A 21911-nucleotide genomic window follows, 5' to 3' on the forward strand; every position below is an offset into this window, starting at 1 on the left:
CTCCCATGAGTATTGACAGACATGGCATATCAAGTTACAGTCAGACTAGGCACCGCCCCTGTATGAAGGCTGGGCATGGCGCCCAGTATGAGGAATAGGGTCCCAAAACCAGTAAAAGAGTCAGGAGCAGCCCCTGCTCCCACTGTTAGGAGTCCCACAAGAGGACCAAGCTACACAGCTGTAACATAAATGCAGTGTGCCTAAGTCAGTCCCATGCAGGCTCCCTGGTTGTCATTCAGTCTCTGTGAGCCCCTACGAGCCCAGGTTAGTTGATTCTGTGGGTTTTCTTGTGGTGTCTCTGACTCCTCTGGTTCCTACAGTCCTTTCTCCCCCTCTTCTGCAGGATTCCCCGAGCTGCTCCTAACGTTTGGCTGTGGTCTGCATCTGTTTCCATCAGTTACTGGGTGACGCATCTCTGATGACAGTTGGACTAGGCACCAATCTATGTGTATAGCAAAATAACCTTAGGCATCACTACATTGACATTTTTTTCCTCCAGTCATGTTTGGTTCTATCATGTTTGGTCTCTGGACCATCTAGCCTCTGAGTCCTGGTGCTCCAGGCAGTGTCAGGGGTGTTTTTACTCTCCTGGCATGGGTTTCAGACTAGGCCAGTCATTGATTGGGCACTCCCTCAATCTCTAAGCCTCCATTACCCCAGGATATCCCACAGGCAGGACAGACTGTAGGTTGAAGGTTATGTGGCTGGGCTGGATTCCCACTCTCTCCACTTAAAGTCCTGCCTGGTCACAGGAGATGGCCAGTTCAGGCTACATAACCACTATTGCTATGAGTCTTAGCTGGGGTCATCCTTGTAGATTCCTGGGAGATTCCCTTATGCCAGGTTTTTACCTGACCCCTAAATGCCCCCCCTTCCAGTAGTTTTTGCCCCCCCCAATTTTTTTCCCCCCAAACAAAGTCTCACTACGCAACTCTGGCTGTCCTGGAACTGGATTCTGTAGATCAGATTGGCCTCTAACTCACAGTGATCCACCTCCCTCTGCCTCCTGAGTGCTGGGATTAAAGACAAGTGCCGCCATGGCCCATGACATCTGTTTTCTTATGGCCAGTGAGTTTTAAGGGATATGTGAGCAGGGTCATTTTTATCCCACTCTCCGTTCAGTTGTTAAATTTGAGGTCTTATCCTGTTGCCTCAGATGTTGTGGAGTGTCTGACAAGATAGCACAGTGGGTAAAGGCACATATTGCCAAGGCTGATGACCTAAGTTGTATCCCTAGAACACAGTTGGAGGAGAAATTTGATTCGTTAAAGCTGTCCTCTGACCTCTACATATGTGCCATAGCATGTGCGTACACACAATAAATGAATGTAAAAATATTGTTAAATTTATTTTAACTTTGATTTTTTTTAACACAATTTCATCTTCTTTTGGTAATAGCTATATTGAAATAAAATTCATACAGTTATAAATTTACCATTTTAAACATGCACATTGGGCTGGGGAAATGGTTTGGGGAGAGAGAATCTGCCTAGCATATGGGGGGCCTTGGTTTTGAGCTGCAGAAGTGGGAGGAGAGAGCTGGGGAGGGAGCAGGTGAGGGAAGAATGTTCACAGGCTCGTGCATGCAGCACCACAATCAAAAGCATTGCATTCATCACACCCATGCTAGTGTCACGCCTCAAACACTGTCCTCAGCCTTTGACATCTGTCAGTCTGTGTGGTTTTCTGCCCTCCCCAGTCTTTGTTTTAAACCAGGGGTTGAACCCAGTGCCTTATGTGTGTAGGTCAAGTGCTCTAAACCTGAGCTATATCCTGAGCTTTTTTTTTTTAATTATTAAATGTGTGTATGAATGTTGTATGTAGGTATATTTTGTATGTGCCTGGTGCTTGCAGGGGCCAGAAAAGAGCACCAGATTCCCTGGGACTGGAGTTACAGACAGCTATGAGACATGGTGCTCTCAACTGCCGATCCATCTCTCCCGCTCCTGCCCTCAGACTTTTTTTTTTTTTCCAGGGCTGAGGACTGAACCCAGGGCCTTATGCTTGCTAGGCAAGCGTTCTACCACTGAGCTAAATCCCCAACCCCTACCCTCAGCTTTTTAACTTTTTATTATTTATTTGTTTGTTGGGGTTTTGTAAGACAGGATTTCTTTGTTTAGACCTGGCTGTCTTGGAACTGGGTCTGTAGACCAGGCTAGCCTCCAACTCAGAGATCTGCCTGCCTTTGCCTCCCAAGTACTGGGATTAAAGGCATGTGCCACCTTAACGTTTTGTTTTGAGACAGGGACTCACTAAGTTGCCCAGACAGGCTTTGAAAGTGTGATCCTCCTTCTCCTGCCTCAGCCTCCTAAGTAGCTGGGTGACAGGCATCCACCACCAGGCCCAGTCAGGACTGACTTTTGATAGCACATGCTAAGGTGAGAGGTAGTGGCAGATGGTTACAGCTTAAATACCGTGTGCACGGAGCAGAAGGAAGTCAGGTTCAGCAGTTTTCAGAGGGGTAGCAAATGCGTTGTTAGAGAACTCCATGGAGAAGCCAGTTTTTCAGGGAATTCATAGACAGCATGGCACGGCCTGTGGTAAAGTTGCCTTGGCCCACAGACTTAGCAGCAGTTTGTGTGTGTGTGTGTGTGGGGGGGGGGTTCTTTGCAATGTTGAGTGTGCCTGAGGGAGAGGACATGGGTGTAACAGAAGACTGCCCAGTAACATGACAGTCAGTGTCTTTGAGGAGTCAGTGCTTTGTGGCTAACAGGATGTCAGGAAGAAGATGGAAGCAACATGTTCCTCTTTTGGGGACTCTCATCAGGTAGATAAGGGAACTTGGCTAAAAGCCATCCCCTCCCTGTCTTGGGATGTCTGGTTCTGAAGTGGCTTCCAAGATGTCTCTGAGTGTTAGCACCTGTTGATGGGTATTGATTTCTGAGTCTTGACAGTAGCTCCTAGAACTTGTCGGGTCTGGTAGCACTGTGTGTGGCCACAGTCCAAGTTAAAACATCTCACTATGTCATGCACACACCCCGCACCCCACACCAAGCAAACTACCTCACAGCCAGTAAAAACCAGACTTTGCCTTGAGGGAATAGGTTGCCAGCATCCGCGTTCCTGGTTATGGTGCACTTCCTGTGAGCTCAAGAAGCCACCCATTTGAACATGGGATCTCACCAGGTCACCCAGTTTGGCTTCACACTTCTGGGCTTAAGTCATCCCCTGCCTTAGTCTCTCAGGCATCTAGAGCAACAGAACACGCACCATGGCCAGCATATATTTATTTATATTTATATTTAATAATTGAAAACACTCCCTCCTCTGTAGGCTGTTTTATCCCACGTTAGAGCTACAAAAGCAGCCTGTCTTAGGGCGAACAGCTGGTAAGAGGCCAGCCTAGCTCATGTGGGATCTGCCAGCCATGGAAGCCTGTTCCCAGATTCTAGGACAACCTCTGTCACAGGAAGTCAGTTCTGTGTACTAAAGACTCAGGAGAGTGGGGTTAACCTGTAGGGATCAGCATTGATTAATATGAAAATCCTACCTAGGTGCTTCGTGACTCTCTCCCTGCGATGCCTCCCCCATGTGCGGACAGAATGGGAAACCTAAGATTCTTTCTTTTACTTCTTCAGCGAATTTATTACCTTTCCCTGGAATTCTACATGGGCCGCACGCTGCAGAACACCATGGTGAACCTGGGCCTTCAGACTGCATGTGATGAAGCCACTTACCAGGTATGTTTAATCTGTCCCCTGCAGAGTGATCACTGATATTAGGACCTGTGTCCTCTGGGAGTGGACACATGTGCTCTGGTGTGTGCTGCCCCACCAGAAAGGACTGTGCTGGTGGGTAGCATGCCTTCTCCTCATCCTTAGGGGAGAATGTAAGATTGTAAGGGAAGATAATAAATGGAATTATTATGGGAAGACTGAGTTGAGTGGTGATGCTATGGTTTGGAAGTTTCTAGAAAGAGGTACTCTCCACTCCCACCCCAGAGGTAGGTTTTGAATATGCCATGATCCATTTGGTTTCACTCCCCCATCTCAAGACATCCTCCTGAACTCACTGTGCTGTATAGGTATGGAGGTACCCTCCTCTCCTTGGAAGAAGCTAACCCTTTCTAAGGGCTCCTCATGACCCCATTCTCTTTGGAATAATTCCTGCACGGGTCTTTTGTAGCCTCAGCAGAATTAGGTTTGTCTCCCCAGCCGCCTTTGCCTTCTCCTCTCGCCCCTGGAACACTGATCTCTGGTGGAGAAGTTCTGTGGTAAGACCCCCACAGGCTCCTCCCTGCTGGCATGGATATACAAAAGTTTTTAGAGAGGGGTCCTCCCATCTACACTGCAGTACCCCACCTGTTTGTTTAGAGCATAACTGCAGTACCCCACCTGCTTGTTTGGTGCATAGGTAGGAGGAGATTGGGGGGCCTGATAGGGACATAAGTCTGTCATGGTGTAAGCCTTGCTGGAGACCCATGTCTCTCCTTCTCTGAGGCCGTGCTAATCTCCATTCTATTGCTGTGACAAAATACTTGAGAAAAATCAATTAAAGAAAAAAAAAGGCTTATTTTAGCTGGCAGTTTCACTGGGTCTGAGACAGGCAGCATGTCTTGGTGTCTAGAGCATGTGGCAGAGGAGCCTCCCCTCCCAGGGGTTGAGGACAGGCACATTCTTCTAGGGTGCCTTCCCCACCATGACCCAGTTCTTTTAACTAGACACTCTCCTGATAGTCTTTACTCAGCCTGTGAATTCATCAGTTGTTCAACCCATCCACGAGGTCACAGCTTTCATGATCCAGTCTCCTCTCAAGGTATGACATGCCAGAACGTTCAGGGAACAGCTTACTCTCACAACTAGAACTTCAAAACAAGCAGCCTTCTTCTGAGTGAACTTATCAGCGATGCACTGGAAATCATTTGCACTGTAGAAAATTTTAAGTGCGTATGGAAAGTATTCTCATCAGCTTTAACTCAGGGCTTCAATGTGATCTCTAGAAGACAGACTACACCCACCCCACGATGCTGACCATATAAATTGCCTTAGAATTTCTTCTTTTTTTTAATTTTATTTTTTCATGTTTAATTTTTTGTGTGTGTGGGTATTTTATGTCTATTCACCATGTGCATGCAGTGCCCTTCAAGGCCAGAAGAGGGCATCAGATCCCCCTGGAACTAGAGTTACAGACAGCAAAACAGAATGTTTGAATTTGGTACATCTCCTAAATTTCCCTTAGTTTATATGCATCTCTTCTTTGTTTTTCTGCTTTGTGATTTATTTGTTGGAAATGGACTTACCTTGCCGAGTTTCTTTCATCTTCCTGAGTCTCCCATCTTGGGTTTAACCTGCCTGTATTAACAGCATAAAGATGTCTGCTCACACTGTCTCAATGTCCTACAGTAGTAGGTTCTGGCCAGGTAGTTATAAGGCAAGAACTGGAAATAAAAGGCCTCCAGATTAGAAAGAAGTAAAACCATCTACTTACAGATGACATGAACTAGAAAATCATAAGACATCCATAAAGACAGCCAGGGCTACACAGAGAAGCCTGTCTCGAAAAACAGCAACAACAAAAGACATCCATAAAGAAACACTGGAACTGGCAAGAGAGTGCCAGGGTTTTCAGGATACAGGATCGATTGCAGAAACCATCTATATCTTAGTAAATTTGTGGATTAACATCCAAATTGGAACAAAGATGGCAGTTCTGCTTATAGAAGCAGAAGGAAGAATTAAATAGGTGAAGATGTAGCAAAGATCCCACCCCCGCCCCACCCCACCCCTAACCCCACCCCACCTCACCCCCACCGTGTGCAGCATTTATGCTCTGAAAGGAAGTTGAAAGAAATTAAGGAAGGCTTAAAAATGGAAGAGACGTCTCCTGTTAACGCCTTGGCAGACTTGGTATTGTTAAGATGCAGAGCTCTGCACATTGATCTATAGATTCAATTCAGTCCTCTTCAAATTCCCAGTCAGTTGGATGATATTTTGTTCGTGTTCTGACAAATACAGCTTGCCTGGAGATCAGGGGGCAGAGCTGGCCACTAGTTAACCATAGAAGCCAGGCAGTGGTGGCACACACCTTTAATCCCAACACTCGGGAGGAGGAAGCAGAAAGATCAGGAGTTCAAGGCCACCCTGGGCTACATGAGATTGAACCAGTCTAAAAGAGAAATAGAGCTGAGCGGTGGTGGTTCACACCTTTGATCCCAGCACTAGGGAGGTGGAGATAGGAACATAAGGCAGGTAGAGACAGGATCTGCCCCCATTAAATATGAGGATCATAGAGGCAGAATCTCCCCCATTCAGTCTGAGGATTTGTAGAGGTAAGAAGTCTCTGGTGGCTGCTGCTCTTTGCCTTTCTGATCTCCAGGCAAGCTTTATTTATCAGAACACAAACAAAATATCACACAACACTAGTCAGTTTCTTCGGAGACTGACAAACGATCCACATGTCTGGGTGGATTCCCAAGGAGTCAGGAGCAGTCAAAACAGTCTCTAAAGGGAACCACTTGGAAACCCATACTTCCAGTTTCAAAACTCACTGTAGAGCTACAGTGACCAGCCTGAGTCCTGCTGGCAGAAAGTCACGTGTGTCAGCCACCAAATAGAACTGAGAGTCCAGAAATAACCTGCATGTCAAGGGTAAATCTCTCTTTTTCAATTTAAAATAATTGTTGGAAAAGTTCATATCACATAAAGTTGGCCGCCTTAGCCATTTTAGTGTGCAGTTGAGTGGCATTCAGTACATCTGTCAGATTGCTTGTTTCTCGATACTCAGTTTTTAGATTTCTCTGTTTATTCTGGATACTAGTCTCCTATCAGATATGTGGTTTGTAAATATTTTCTCCCATTCCTTAAGTTGTCTTTTTATTCTGTTGATAGCATCCTTTGACTCACAAAGTGTAAAAGTTTTTTGTTTTGGTTTGGCTTTTCAAGCCAGGGTTTCTCTGTTTAACAGTCCTGGCTGTCCTAGACCTTTCTCTGTAGACCAGGCTGGCCTTGAACTCACAGAGATCCACCCGCCTCTGCCTCCTGAGTGCTGGGATTAAAGGCGTGTACCATCACCGCCAGGCTAAGTGTAAAAGTTTTATGCAGTACTGTTCGTTTGTTTTTCTTATTGCCTATGCTTTTGGTGTCACATGTAAAGCATTTCCTTTAAAGGAAAGGATATGGGAGCTGAGTGATGAAGAGTGTTTGCTGCTCATGCAGAGGACCCAAGTTCAGTTCTTAGCATATGAGGTGGCTCACAACCACCTGTAACTCCAACTCCAGGACATCAGACACCCTCTTCTAGCCTCTGGGAGCACCTGCACACACACAGCACACACATGCACACACACAAACAAATCTTTTAAAAGCGGGAAAGAATATGGGTGCATACATCCATAATTCCGGCAATCAGGAGGTTAAAGCAGGAGAATGCAAGTGTGAGGCCAGCCTAGGCTACATAGGAGGATCTTGTCTGAAACAACAACAATAATAAAATAAAGGGAAAGAATGCCCAAATAGTTCCACGGAGGAAGAATAGTATTTTAAGTAAGTGATGCTGGGACACTTGGACACACAGCAGACAAGTAAAGTCAGACCCTCCCTCACACTAAGTAGACAGATTAGTCAAAATGGACCACAGACCTAGCTGTAAGCGTTGAAACTGTCGAACTTTCAGAGGAATATATAGAGGTAAGACTTCATGACCTTGTATGGGGCAGTAGTTTTTTGACATTGTTGCTAGAGTTTTTCTGCCTGGCCCACAGTCAGGGCAAATCTCTCTCACCCGCCAGTCCCAAGCCGCTCAAACCCGACCAAGTAAACACAGAGACTTATATTGGTTACAAACTGTATGGCCGTGGCAGGCTTCTTGCTAACTGTTCTCACAGCTTAAATTAATCCATTTCTATTAATCTATACCTTGCCACGTGGCTTGTGGCTTACCGGTACTTTACATCTTCCTTGTCCTGATGGCGGCTGGCAGTGTCTCCCCTCCCAGCTTCCTGTTCTCTCAATTTTCCTCTCTGTTAGTCCCGCCTATACTTCCTGCCTGGCCACTGCCAATCAGTGATTTATTCATTGACCAATCAGCAACACATTTAACATACAGACCATCCCACAGCATGACATCAAAAAGCATAATCAACAAAAGAAAAGAGTGGGTACATTGGCCTTCATCAAAACCATAGTTAAGCAGATTGTCGAATCGGCTCACTGTAACTTGGTTCATAGCCCGGCAACAAGTATTTGTAGCTATTAAGCTCTTCTTTTATCTTAAAGGGTCTTACTAAGTACATAGCCCAGGTTGGCCTACGATTGGGAGTCCTCCTGCTTTAGCCTCCTGAGTGCTGGGATCACAGATAGGGCGAGCACACCCACGAGATGTATCTAATTTTGAATGGTCACCATTAGCAGGTTTTTGAAATACCTGAAAACTTTCACTTCCGTGCATTGATTAGCATTATGTTTTACCATTGACTTTTCAGTCTGAAAGAAATCAAACTCAAAATGTAATTACTTGTGACTTGTTGGGGGGGCAGTAGTGAACAGCACTGAAATGTCACCTTTGTGTTTGTTTGCAGTTGGGGTTGGACTTGGAAGAGCTGGAGGAAATAGAGGAGGATGCTGGCCTTGGGAATGGCGGCCTGGGGCGGCTGGCAGGTAATCTGTTCCTGCATCTCTCTAACCTGTTGACTTGGTGGAGGATCACAGGACAACGCCAACGTCCTGTGTCCTCCTGATGTCCATCCATCATCATAAACTGGCCTCCATCAGAGGCATGGGCAAATAAATGTGTGTCAAAATCTTTGCCATCGCTAGACAAAGAGGAAAATGTACGTTGTCTCCCAGCCAGCACTTTGTAATTATCATGAAGCCTGTGTTTGCTGGCATGGGGTCAGGGGTGCCAAGAAGGTTCCCCGAGATCCCCTCCCCCACCACTTTCCAGGATTCAAAAGCCAGTGCTTGGGGAGTATTGCCCATGTCCAGTGAGGCTGTGGTTCCCACATAGGGAGCTAATGGCTCCTGTTAGACTAGGGCCAGGCTTTGGGCCATGCTGCTTTCTCTGGCTACTACCTTTGGGAACAGCCCCAAATGTTGTTTTCCTCTTTGAGTATTTTACAGACTTTTGGGGGCAGAGCAAGCCAGGTAATGAACATAGAAGCTAAAAAAGCAGTCTGGCTTTGTGGTGGGGTGAGTGAGGGAGGGTATCCAGGCCCAGGCTTTTTGGAAGTTGCCCTTTTATAAACTGAGATAGGCTCTGAAATGTACCTGTGTGTTTTCAAATAGTAACTAAGTTCTTTAAGATTTCTAAGGCATCATGTCTCTTTCAAATAAAACTGTGTACTTGAATCTACATAAAGAAATGACTGGTCCTGCCCACCCCACCCCCTACACTTTACAGCCTCCTCTCAGAAGCTACAGGTCAGGCCAGGCATGGTGCTGGCTTTGAAAGTGAGCCCGCTCTTCAGATGTCCCAGCTACTCTTGGCCCAGCCTTCATGACACACAGCCATCACTCTCTCGCCTTGTCCCTGCTCTGCTGATGCAGAGCCCGTGTACCCTCCTGGGTGGAAGCCCCCATGGTCTTTACCAGCTTTGCAGCAGCCCGGCGAACCCACCTCTGAGCCCAGGGTGTCCTACCTCTGCCTTGTTGCATGTTCTTTGATGCCAGGCACCTTTCCTTGTCACCTGCCCTGCATGGCCGGGACCTGGACACCTCCCCCTCCCTGTCCAGCCTCTTCTTTGACCTGGTGGGAGTGAGTCCATGATGGCTTGACTGATCTGTTTCTTTCCCAGGAGTCCAGGGCTTCCTCGCTGCTGCTCTGCCTTGCAGGTGTCTCATTTGGTGAATTAGACACGCGTTTTATGTGCTAGTGTTCCCTGTGGCACCCTTCTCTTTTCTCTCTTGCTTCCTTTCGCCTTCCGTAGCCCCTTCCTCCTCTCTCCCTCTTTTCTTTGTAAAGCTGGCGATGCCGTACCCATGCCTGACAAGTATTGTACCACTGAGAGCTACCTCCGCCCTCCTTTTTAAAGCCAGAAGGTGCTTTTTGGATTTTTTGTTTGTTTTGAGAAAAGATCTCACTATGTAGCCCTGGCTGGCCTACAACTCACTATGTAGACTAGGCTGGCCTTGAATTCACAGAGATCTATCTTTCTCTTCCCCCTGAATGCTGGGATTAGAGGCAATCACCATCTCCCTGGCCTAAGCCAGAAATATAACATAGCTTCTTCCTGCATTTTTATTCAAAACACTTCTTATTTTATCCCTTTCTCAGGAAGTTTTTTAAAACGGATTTTTTTGAAATGTGTATGAGTGTTTTTATGTGTATGAGTGTTCTACCTGCACTGCATGGATGGATGTGCACTGCACGTGTGCCTGGAACCTACAGAGGTCAGAAGAGGGAGGGCATCAGATCCCCTGGAACTGGAATTAAGGACAGTTGTAAGCCATCATGTGGGTGAACCTGGATTCTCTGCAAGAACAGCTAGTGCTCTCAACCGCTGAGCCACCCCTTCAGCCCCTCAGGAGGTTCTGATTGGAACAAACCAAGAGCTCCATGTGGGGACATGATGCTGCAGCTCATGTTGGGACCTAGAGGCACTGCGGAGCTTGGATGTTTAGTATCTGGGCCAGGGGGTATAGATCAGTGACCCTAAAGGCACTGTGGAGCTTGGATGTTTAGTATCTGGGCCAGGGGGTATATATCAGTGACCCTAAAGGCACTGTGGAGCTTGGATGTTTAGTATCTGGGCCAGGGGGTGCATATCAGTGACCCTAAAGGCACTGTGGAGCTTGGATGTTTAGTATCTAGGCCAGGGGGTGCATATCAGTGACCCTAAAGGCACTGTGGAGCTTGGATGTTTAGTATCTGTGCCAGGGGCTGTATATCAGTGCCCCTAGAGGCACTGTGGTGCTTGGATGTTTAGTATCTGGGCCAGGAGATTCGTATCAGTGGCTCCATTTCTGGGCCTGACTCCCATGACTAGAGTCAGATGTTCCCCAGCTGTCAGAGCTGTGGATTTTGAATGTACAGAAGTCAAGCTGCACATTTGTGAGCAGGCTGGCATGGCAATGAGGGGACTTAAGCATGATCTCTGGGGTTCCTCACTTTTACCCCCTGTTCTTGGGTAAGGGGAACTCAAGTGTACCCTTTTGTGAAAACTGAGGTTGCTATGGTTATCACTAGCTCCAGCTTCTTGGCTGAATCCCAGTGGAACCTTGGTGTCCAGCAGTCTGAATTCTGGTGATGATCTGTGATTTTGCATTGGATATTTCAGCCTGCTTCCTTGATTCAATGGCTACCCTGGGTCTAGCTGCATATGGCTATGGAATCCGCTATGAATTTGGGATTTTCAACCAGAAGATTGTCAATGGCTGGCAGGTGGGTGAGCTTAGGCATCTCCATTGTTTCCCAATCCTCATTCTCATTCTTTCTCTCTCTCTCTCTCTCTCTCTCTCTCTCTCTCTCTCTCTCTCTCTCTCTCTCTCTCTCTCGTGCATTGGTATCAGGTTCCCTGAAACTGGAGTTACAGACAGGTATGAACTGCCATGTGGGTGCTGGGAATTGAACCTGGGTCCTCCAGAAGTGCAGTCAGTGCTCTTACCTGCTGAGCCATCTCTCCAGCCCCTTCAGTTCTCGTTCATACGTGGAAGTGAGTGTGCACTCTTGGAGTTCATCTGACTGAGCTCCACATTCCCTGGAGAGAGCTCCAGGACACCACGAGCTATGTGCTAGTGTCCTGGGATGCTTGTTTTGGGGATGAGGGTATTGCTGTTGGGATTCATCTCTGAGACAGTTTGATAGCTAAAGAAGCAAAGCCAGGTATGGTGACTCATGCCTGTAATTCCAGCCCTCCAAGAGGCCAGAGGCAGAAGGATTGACACAGGTTTGAGTCCAGTAGGGTCCACTTTTTGAGTTCTAGGCCGGTTAGGCCTACATAGCAAGACCCTGTCTCAAAACCATAGACTTGATTGGAGTAGAATGGAAGCAATTATTATAGCTTTGGTTCCCACCTGCTGCTGCCTTCATTCCCAGCACCACTGAGGCAGCGGCTGGATAGCAGCAAGTGACAGGCAGGGCTGTGGCCTGTGGAGCCCTCTGGTGGAAAGATAGAGGAGCCTGACCGAGGGTAGGCCTGCTGCCGCCTGAAGTGGGAAGGTAGCTGACTTCGGGATTACTCTGTAGGATTACACCAGCTGTGGTACTGACCATTTTCAGTAACAGACATGGGAATGCTGCCATAGGGTCAAAGGCAGGACTGATCACCATGCACAGAAGCATCTTGCTGGGAATAAAAAGATGCATGGTGACTGACTCCATGTCACCTTCCTGAACACCCTAGATACACTTCTAGAGATTCTTTACTTCTGTGCAACAACCAAAAAATCCCTTCAGAGAGGATGCAGCTTCTTCATTGGTTAAATGCTTGCCTACCATGCACAAGGCCCCGAGCTCAGTCCCCAGCACGTTATAAAGTGGCCAGAGTGCCTCACCCCTGTAATCCCAACACTTGGGAGGAGGAGACAAAAGGATCAGGAGTTCAGGGTCACCCGTAGCTTCATCCTGAGTTTGAGGTCAGCATGGGCTACATGAGACCTGTCTCAAAACAAAACAGACCTTCAGAGTAACATGTTGGGCTCACTTGTTTATTCAAAGGGAAAAACAATTGTTTCACTCGAATCTTTAGGTTTCTGATGGGAGTGGGTCTTGCATATCCACTGATCTAGGTTTGGGGAAATGCAGATTTGAGGATGGTTGGTCCAATCAGCAGCATCCTCTAGAGCAGTGCTTCTCAACCTTCCCAATGCTGCAACCCTTTAATACTCATGTTGTGGTGACCCCCAACATAAAATATATTATTTTCACTGCTACTTCATAACTGCAATTTTGCGACTGTTAAGAATCATGTTAATATCTAATATGCAGGATATTTGATATGTGACCCTACAGGGGTCAGGAGACACATGTTGAGAACCACTGCTCTAGTGAGATGTGTTCAGGCATTCGTTCCCATGGGGATACCTCCCAGGCCACAGCCCACCCGGTGCACATTGATTTTGGTCTGTGACTTTAGGGCTTGCCCTATTTTTTTTTAGACAAAATCTCATACAACCCAAGCTGGCCTCCAACTCACTAGTAGTTGAGGCTGGCCTTGAATTCCTCATTCTCCTGTCTCCACCTCCAAGTACTGTGATGATAAGAATGTGCCACCATACCTAACTCTGCACTATGACTGTCCTTTTTTATTTGAGGTAACTTTCCCCCCATTTTCCATCTTCATGTGTGTGTGGTGTGCATGTGTGTATGCATGTTTCTTTTGCATGTGTATGGGTACAAATTCATGTGTGTGTGTATGTGTGCATGCACGTGCATGCACGTACGCAGAGCACACATCCAAGTAGTCCTGGCCATCCATAATTTTTGTGGGTTCTGGGGATCTGAACTTCAGTCCCCATGCTTGCTCAGCAAGCACCTTAACTGCTGCGCCATCTCCCTGGCCTCCCTCCCATGTTACCAGCAGCTCTATGGATGGTTCACAGGTGGGAAGCTAGCCTCACTTACTGTCTCCAGAATATTTATCCATTTATCATTGTGACTAGGTCTGACTGTTGTTAATCCTCTGTCTTCTGTCCTGTGAGTCTGCTTGCTCTGGACATTTACTGTAAATGGAGTCATTCAGTATGTGGTGTGCGTGTGCGAGTATGTGGTGTGTGTGTGTGTGTGTCTGTCTGTCTGTCTGTCTCTGTGTGTCTGTCTTCTTTCACTTCTCCCATTTTTTTGTGTTTTGTGTTTTGTTTTTGTTTTTTGAGACAGGGTTTCTCTGTGTAGCTTTGGAACCTGTCCCGGAACTCACTCTGTAGACCAGGCTGGTCTCGAACTCACAGAGATCCACTTGCCTCTGCCTCTCAAGTGCTGGGATTAAAGGCGTGCGCCACCACCACCCAGCCTTCTTTCACTTCTACCATCATTTTTGCAAGATTCACCCACAGTGCAAGGGCGTCAGTCCTTCACTTGGGTGATTTTCAGTGTCTTGATTTAGCTCTCTTTTTCTGACTAGTGAAGGACTCTGTTGCTTTAGTAGTGTGTGTGGCCTGACTGGGTTGGAACTTTGACTGGATGTTTTGGTGCCGGGCACCGTGTGATCTCTGCATTTTGCATGCCCTGCCCAAGAGTAGGGTTGGTTTGCTGGCATCCTCTCCTCCACATTGAGACCTTCCCTCCCGGCTGCCCCTCCAGGTTGAGGAAGCTGATGACTGGCTGCGCTATGGGAACCCATGGGAGAAAGCGCGGCCCGAGTACACGCTGCCTGTGCACTTCTACGGGAGAGTGGAACACACCCCTGACGGCGTCCTGTGGTTGGACACACAGGTATGGAGGCCCAGCCCAGGGACACACTGCTGTTGAGCAAGAGGGCTGCCCTGAGTGAGGGCCTTTGTTATCACCTCGGCTTCATTTTGGGAATTTTGGAGGACTTAAGGTAAAACCCAAGGAAGGGATTATTCCAACATATACATCATCAATATTTGCACTTCAGTGGGTGTTCCTTGCAGTAGAATATGATGCATCTCACACAGCAGTAGTTTAGCCAGGGCTGTGTGTTCGGGTCAACGCTGGCAGCCAGAATGTCTTGTTCTACTAGATGACACAGAGCCAGTGCTTAATGACAGAGCTCAGAATCCTGTCCTGCTGGGGAGAAAGGTATTGGCTAGGAGGATGAGAACAGCTCCTAGATGAATCACAGAGCACTGACTACTGCTGTCTCCTGGTACCACCTATGACCCACAGCTCTGTGTAGTGTCTGAGCTAGCCAAGCTCCTGGTGGGTGTGCCAGGCCGTGGCCAGTGTCCCTCCCTCCCAGCTGGCCCCTGTGTGGTGCTGGTCTGGGAAGATGTAGTGCAAGAGAACAAGTCAGCTCTGGGGTTGGAAGCACACACCCTGCTCCCTGGCGAAGGGGAGAGCATCCTGGAAGCAGGGAATGCAGGGAACAAGGTAAGAATAGTGGCCTCAGTTATCTGTGGTGGAGAAGGATAAGCAAACATGGAAGCCAGGTGGCTGGGGAAGCTCTTTGATATTCTAAAACAGAGTTTTAAATAGGAAACCTGGACCTAGAGCAGTCTAGAGCCAGAACAGTCTAGAGCCATACTGTGCAGGTCATACATAAAGAAGCAGAAAAGTGATCCTGTGTTCTAATGTGCGTGTGTGTGTGTGTGTGTGTGTGTGTGTGTGTGTGTGTGTGTGATGATTGGTCAGTGTACCTGATGAGAGCCTTAGCTCTGAAGACTGTGGGCAGGCTGTGGGGTGACTGGACCTGTCCTCCATAAGGTGAGCATGTGTAGGGCAGGAGAGAGACTTGGCAGCAAAGAGGAAGAGAAAGGTGATAACCAAGTTACTCCTGGTGACCCAGACACACTGTCCTTTACGGTTGTCAGCTAACTGACTTTGCAGAGCTGCTTGGCTGGCTTGGCAAGGAGGGAACAGGGCAGAGTGGCTGTGTTTCTGTCTGGGCTGATTTAGGTACATGGAGGGTATGGTTAAGGTACGGTCAAGAGGAGCCCTGCCAAAGATGTCAGAAAGTGGGAGCAGGTGTCGATAGGAGTTAGCCAGGGCCTGGACTCGCCAAAGCAGAGTGGCTGAAGAGAGAGCATGGGTGTATGGGGGAGGGGTGGGGTGCTTGTGTTGTAGCACCTTGAGAGGCCAGCGTGGGAGGATTGTTGAGTTGCCGCCGGTACCAAAGTAGATGATGCTGGGGGACAGGTGTGGTTGGGAAAGATGTCAGTGTGGCTGCTATCCCTCTCGGATGGCCTTGCTCAGGGTGTCTGGATGGCACCCTGAGAGTGCAGGGGCAGCACTCTGGTAAGTGTTCTGACAGATGAGTGTGTCCAGCAGGAGGGGAAGGAAGGAGCATGGGAGCAGATGGGTTAGGGACCATGGAGAACTAGAGCTGTCCCGCCAGGGAATGGTGACTGGGCAGGAAGGGGTCTTTGCTGACTCGGCCCTAAATGTGCTTTCTTATGGTCAGGTGGTACTTGCCATGCCCTATGACACCCCAGTGCCTGGGTATAAGAACAACACCGTCAACACCATGAGGCTCTGGTCTGCCAAGGCACCCAATGACTTCAAGCTGAAGGATTGTAAGTTCCCACTGTGGCTCCTGGGCGCTTGTCTGTTTAGATGTTTTATCCAAACACTGGGCCCTCACCACTCCTGTCCCTGTTTTTATACTCTCTGCTGGGGTGGGTCATCTTGTGAAGTGGGTGACCCTTACAGCTCCCCTACAAACAAGATGTAGGGTAGACAGGGTGCCAGGCTCCAGCCAGCCAGGGTCATGGTCATTCAGACCACAAGTCCCCAAGAAAAGAGCTGGGGGTAGGTAGTGTGCAGTGGGAATGAGGAGCTGTGAGAGGGGAGATGCCTCCCTCCTCTGTTGTGATGAGATGATGTTGGCAGTGGCCCAAGGGCATCTCAGACTCCTCCAGGAAGCTGCTGAAGAGCTGTAGCAGCCTTGCCTCACAAGACCTATGGGCCTGAGTAGAAGCTGCACTGACTGGGCTCTGTCTCTCCCTAGTCAACGTTGGGGACTACATCGAAGCTGTCCTGGACAGGAACTTGGCCGAAAACATCTCCAGGGTCCTGTATCCCAATGATAATGTGAGTGGCTAGTGTACTCTCCGTGAAGTGGAGACTAGGTACGTTCCAGAACTTCAGGTGTGGGGTGTCTCCTGATGTCTGTCTTGAGAACTGGTTCTGAGCAGCTGTGGCACTCCTCATAGTTGGACTTGTCACTCCCACTGATAGACCAGACATTTGTAACTAGGTGACCCTGTGCTGAAGGTGTATGTGCAGGCCTTGCTGTCAGGCAGGCTGGTTTCCACCATGCAGCCCTCCAGCCTCCCACCTTGAGTAGGGCTCCTGCCCTGGCCCTCTAGAGGGATAAGCATGGGAGAAAGGGACAACAAGCAAATGCAAGATGCAGCCTCCCCGTCAGAGTCTTGAGATACTGTGTTGGTGTTGGGTGCCACAGCGGTGCTGTTTTGCAGTTCTTTGAGGGGAAGGAGCTGCGGCTGAAGCAGGAGTACTTTGTGGTGGCTGCCACCCTTCAGGACATCATTCGAAGGTTCAAGTCCTCCAGGTTCGGCTGCCGGGACCCAGTGAGAACCTGTTTCGAGACGTTCCCGGACAAGGTCTGTAAAAAGGAGTGAGCTCATTGTCATAGGGATGGGACATCCTCAGGCTTCTGAGGTTTCTCCCTTGTGTTCGGGAGGGGCAGCAGGAGGATGACATTGTGTCCTGAGTCTCGGGGTCTCTTCCAAAACCAGTGCAGCCCTGGTGTGTCAGAAGTAGAGGCAGGGAGGTCACTGTGAAAGGCTCCAGATGCGTGTGACAGGCTCACGGTAGAAATTCTAACTAAAGCTGTCCCATCTGAGATGAGGGGAAGTGGCCTGTGAGGGTCCCTTCTGCACCTGCTCGGAGCCTAGCTGCTCTAGGGACACGTATGCCCACAGGTCGCAGCTGTGTGAGGGGACAGTTGACTGTAGGTCACAGCTACCTGCAGAGCCAGCAGCACCCTCCTGGCCCCTCTAAGTTCTTGGGCTCCTCCAGAGTACATTCCTAGGCGGGTTCCTTCACACCCTGGTCCACCACTTCAGGTACCATGGGTGAGACAACTGAACAGCACCCCTCCCGAACTCTAGGTAGCCATCCAGCTGAATGATACCCACCCTGCGCTCTCCATTCCTGAGCTCATGCGGATCCTGGTGGATGTGGAGAAGGTAGACTGGGATAAGGTGAGTGTGAAAAAGGAAAGACAGTGTCCTCCTTGGACCAGGGTTGGGGGACGGCATCTTTGGTAGACCTCAAGCTGTGCAACACATGGTAATTATGGGCTGAGCTAGTTCCTGAGCCTCAGGAGATCTGGGAATTCACCTTTGAGAGTGTCAAGGCCCTGGAGAGAGTGTCTGGCTCCAGGAGATGGATGCCCTGTGGGACAGTTGCATAGCAGGGCAAGGGTGACAGAGCAGAAGAGACAAGGATAAAGATGTTTTCTCCCTTGAAGTTTGGCTGGGCATGGTGGCACATGCCTTAATCCCAGCACCTGGGAGGCAGAGGCAGATGGATCTCTGTGAATTTGAGGCCAGCCTGATCTACATAGTGAGTTCTGGGCCAGCCTGAGCTACATAGTGATATCCTGTTTCACAAACAACCTAGAAGTGTTAAGCTTTCAGGAATATATTAGTTGGCTGTGGTGGTGCATACCTATAATTGAGCACTCAGGAGGCTGAAGCAGGAAGGTAGTAAGTTCAAATCCACCCTGGGCTACATAGTCGGGGAGTCTGCAGTGTCCATGTGTGAAGACTGTCTAGAGGCTCCATTTTCCTTGGTCCTCCTCTTTGGTACAGCAGCATCTTCTTGGCTGAGCTTTAACTAGATCACCAGAAAACCATATGGCAGTTTTCTTGTTCCTTTTCAGAAACCAGAGCCCCTCTCTGGCCTGATGGTGTACACTCCCACTGAGGCTATCCCCTGGGGGCAGGTCACGTGGTGACCTGTGGTGTCAGACAGTTTAATGGAAACTAGCAGAAAATTGCTCCATTGTCTGGTAGTTCGCCAACAGCAGAAGGATTACAAAGGAGCAATTAAAAGATACTTGTCAGAGAGTGGGGTCAGGGAACAGGGTCTGTTGTGTGTATTTACATGTGTGGGATGTGGACGTTAGGTGGTCGTGTCAGTGTGGTGGCTAGCCTGGGCTAATGAAGAGCAGAGAGCAGAGACAGAATGAGGGCCTTCCCTCCTGTCTCCAGTGTGTCCCTGTGACATCTGCTGTTCTCCATGTGTAGGCCTGGGAGATCACCAAGAAGACCTGTGCGTACACCAACCACACTGTGCTGCCCGAGGCCTTGGAGCGCTGGCCAGTGTCCATGTTTGAGAAGCTGCTGCCACGGCACCTGGACATCATCTACGCCATCAACCAGAGGCACTTGGATGTGAGCGTGGGTTGGGGGTAGGGACTGGACAACAACACACGCTAGCTCCACCACACTGGCCTTATCTTGCCTGGCAGAGGAGGTATCTTACTGTGAGGGCTAAGGACTGTCACCTGGCAGAGTTCCAGGTTGACCTGTGAGAGCCCTGCTCTGTATATGGGAAGCATGAATGCAGATCTTCTTTAAAAAGTCCATTCTGAGCAGGCTATACATCTGAGTGTCTTTCCTGGGCGGCACTGGTGGTGTCCTGACAGGTCCAGGCGATTCAGAACTAGAACCTGCCTATTCTGTATTACCCCCAGAGAGAATGGTGGTACATGAGCAGGGAAATCTCTGGTTTGGGGTAGTTGTCATGCCTTTGCATGTATGTAGTACTGGGGATGAGTTTGCCATGCCATCTTTCTGTCACTGAGCCATACGCCAGCGTTTTTGTGACTTCCTCAAGGACGGCTGTCCTCCTAATGAAAGTATGGCTTAATGCTGCTCAGGTCAACAGGGACCATGGCCTAGCTCTCTCCTCATAAACTGGATGGCACTCTCCTACCCCACTGGTGTCCCGAATTCCTCAATACAGCTCTGTTGGTCCCAGGGCCTTATCTGGGTGAAATATGCAATTCAGGGCCCCTGTGAGCACATCTGAGCTAGGTTTTGGGTGAAGACACTCGGATAAGTGGCTAGTTTCAGGGACACTGGTGTTCAGGGCTGGACATCGCAGGCACTTGATTGGCAGTAGTGGACCCTCCTTAGCCATGGTGACGTTCCTGGGCACTGGGGAGCACCTCCATTTCTGTGGGATGTTCAGCCTATCTTTTCCTGTGTTCTTGACTCCAGCACGTGGCTTCCCTGTTTCCTGGGGATGTGGACCGCCTGAGGAGGATGTCTGTGATTGAGGAAGGGGACTGCAAGAGAATCAACATGGCACACCTGTGTGTGATTGGGTCCCATGCTGTGAACGGTGTGGCAAGGATTCACTCCGAGATTGTGAAGCAGTCTGTGTGAGTGAGGGGCTCTTCACCACGCCTAGGGGGGTTCCTCTTTGATCTCCAGCCCAACTTGGACTTGTCCACTACCCTACCATGACCAAGGTGTGGCACATAGCCCTCATGCCACTAAGTCACTTTGGGACACGGTGAAGTCGCCCAAAGCCCCCACCACATCACGCACCAGTACGCTCGTTCACAGGTGACTTGGGTGACATTGGGGGCATCTTTCTTTGCTGCCAGTAATCACTCCTCATGTGCTCCTGCCTTCTTAAAATGTCTAGCTAAGGGGCATCTGCTGCTGATTGGGTGACATGGATGCCCCACGTGGGGCCGAGTGTCTGGGTCCAGCCGATGAGGTAAGGAGTGTGATACCACTGAGGAGTTTCTTCCTCCCATTCTTCCTCCAGAGTCCTGAATATCCACCACCATTTTCAGTCGAGCAGACCGTGGGTGCAGGGCCCTTAGCCACATCATCCTTGTGGAAGCCCTCCTGTGTTCTGGGGCTTGGTCCAGCACTTTGTATATTTCTCCCCATATCCGACTTCTTAGCATATGGGTGTGGAAAGTGAGCCCCAGAGTCTAATTAGGCTCTCCTGCCTGTTCAGTCTCCACTCTCGTGACCTTGACTGTTCCTCCTGACACCTAGGACATGGCAGCCACACAGCCCACAGCCACAGCTCTCAGTGGTAGTGCAAACCCTCCTCCTGCTTCAGAAAACCAAGCGGCTGAGCTCTGGGGCCTCTCGGAAGTTGCCTGTAAAGATCTCACAGTCTCAGTCTCGCCTGGTTTAGAATAGCCTTTGTGAGAAGGCCCTGTTTTCTGTGTTCGCAGTTTTAAGGACTTTTATGAGTTAGAGCCAGAGAAGTTCCAGAATAAGACCAATGGTATCACACCCCGACGGTGGCTGCTGCTGTGCAACCCGGGGCTGGCGGACGTCATCGTGGAGGTGAGTCCCTGGCCTTGCTCTCTGTCCTGTGAGGTACTAGGCCAGTCTGGAAAGGAGCAGTGGGCACAATTAGACTCACCAAGCTTTTCCCAGAGTGGCTGTTGAACTAGTAAGAGTATTTCTTTCATTTCCAGCAGGGGCCCTGGTACAGGAGCAGTAGAGACCCCTCAGCACACCATAATGGCCCAGCTCCGGCTATGTGCCAGCTTGAAAGCTAGTCTGGGCTTTAGGAAGGCCTGGGATGTAGCTGAGTGGCAGCCACCAGCCTGAGAGGACTAGATGAGGCTGTACCCCAAGCGTCTTAGGTCCCTAATCACACGCTTCCATGTATCAGACGCTCTGCTGGAATCAGGACTACAGAGCGTACCTAAGGCCTCCCTCGAAGGGCACAGTGCCCTGAGGCTAGGAAAGACAGTCCACATGGAACTTTGTGGGCAGGGTGAAGGAGGATCTCCAAAAAAGCCAGGGAAGTCTGGAGCAGCTTTTCTGGGGACAGATCCGGTACAGTACCCATGCCCCGAAGGGGTCTGGAAGTCAGTGCATTGTCCATAGAGCACTAGACCTCTTGTGGGGAAGGCCCTTAATGCCATGTGTTGGAAATGATTGTTGCTATGGTAACGAGAAGGCAGCCTCTTGGTTCACGGTGGTGGAGGTTGGAAGGAAGAATTGTTCTGCTGGTCCAAGGCATCACCTGTGACAGGGTGTCTCAAGCAGGAGATACTGGACAGTGGGAACTGACAAGGCTTGTGAGTTTGTTGAGTCCTAGTGGCCATATGACTGTGGGTGTGAGAGGGGGTGGCAGGAGGACCCAGAAGGGCAGGCAGATCCCAGAGAAAGTAAAAGGTGACAGAGGGAGGGACCAGCTTCATGATGGCTGAGGCGTGGTGAACAGGACTCGTGTGTCCTCTTAACCCAGAGAATCGGGGAAGGTTTCCTGACTGATCTGAGCCAACTGAAGAAGCTGCTGTCACTGGTGGATGATGAGGCCTTCATCAGAGACATAGCCAAGATCAAGCAGGTAGGCTTCCTCGGCCTGCAGTCTGCCTCCCTCATGCTCAGCATCTG

At 49.3% G+C, this 21911-nt stretch overlaps 1 protein-coding gene across 1 annotated transcript in view; it reads left to right on the forward strand.

The window, feature by feature from the left end:
• Positions 1 to 21911, forward strand: part of Pygb (glycogen phosphorylase B) — a 51243-nt gene that overhangs the window by 16576 nt on the left and 12756 nt on the right. Inside the window, exons 2-13 of the mRNA XM_052726600.1 lie at positions 3579 to 3680; positions 8516 to 8594; positions 11213 to 11316; positions 14173 to 14304; positions 15956 to 16067; positions 16502 to 16584; positions 16974 to 17117; positions 17628 to 17720; positions 18771 to 18917; positions 19749 to 19912; positions 20732 to 20846; positions 21763 to 21864. Coding sequence (XP_052582560.1) covers positions 3579 to 3680; positions 8516 to 8594; positions 11213 to 11316; positions 14173 to 14304; positions 15956 to 16067; positions 16502 to 16584; positions 16974 to 17117; positions 17628 to 17720; positions 18771 to 18917; positions 19749 to 19912; positions 20732 to 20846; positions 21763 to 21864 — 1377 coding nt within the window. The remainder of the gene's footprint in view (positions 1 to 3578; positions 3681 to 8515; positions 8595 to 11212; positions 11317 to 14172; positions 14305 to 15955; positions 16068 to 16501; positions 16585 to 16973; positions 17118 to 17627; positions 17721 to 18770; positions 18918 to 19748; positions 19913 to 20731; positions 20847 to 21762; positions 21865 to 21911) is intronic.

The sequence above is a fragment of the Peromyscus californicus genome, unplaced genomic scaffold (genome assembly GCF_007827085.1).
Source record: "Peromyscus californicus insignis strain IS unplaced genomic scaffold, ASM782708v3 Scaffold_7__1_contigs__length_154581171, whole genome shotgun sequence".
Taxonomy (NCBI): domain Eukaryota; kingdom Metazoa; phylum Chordata; class Mammalia; order Rodentia; family Cricetidae; genus Peromyscus; species Peromyscus californicus.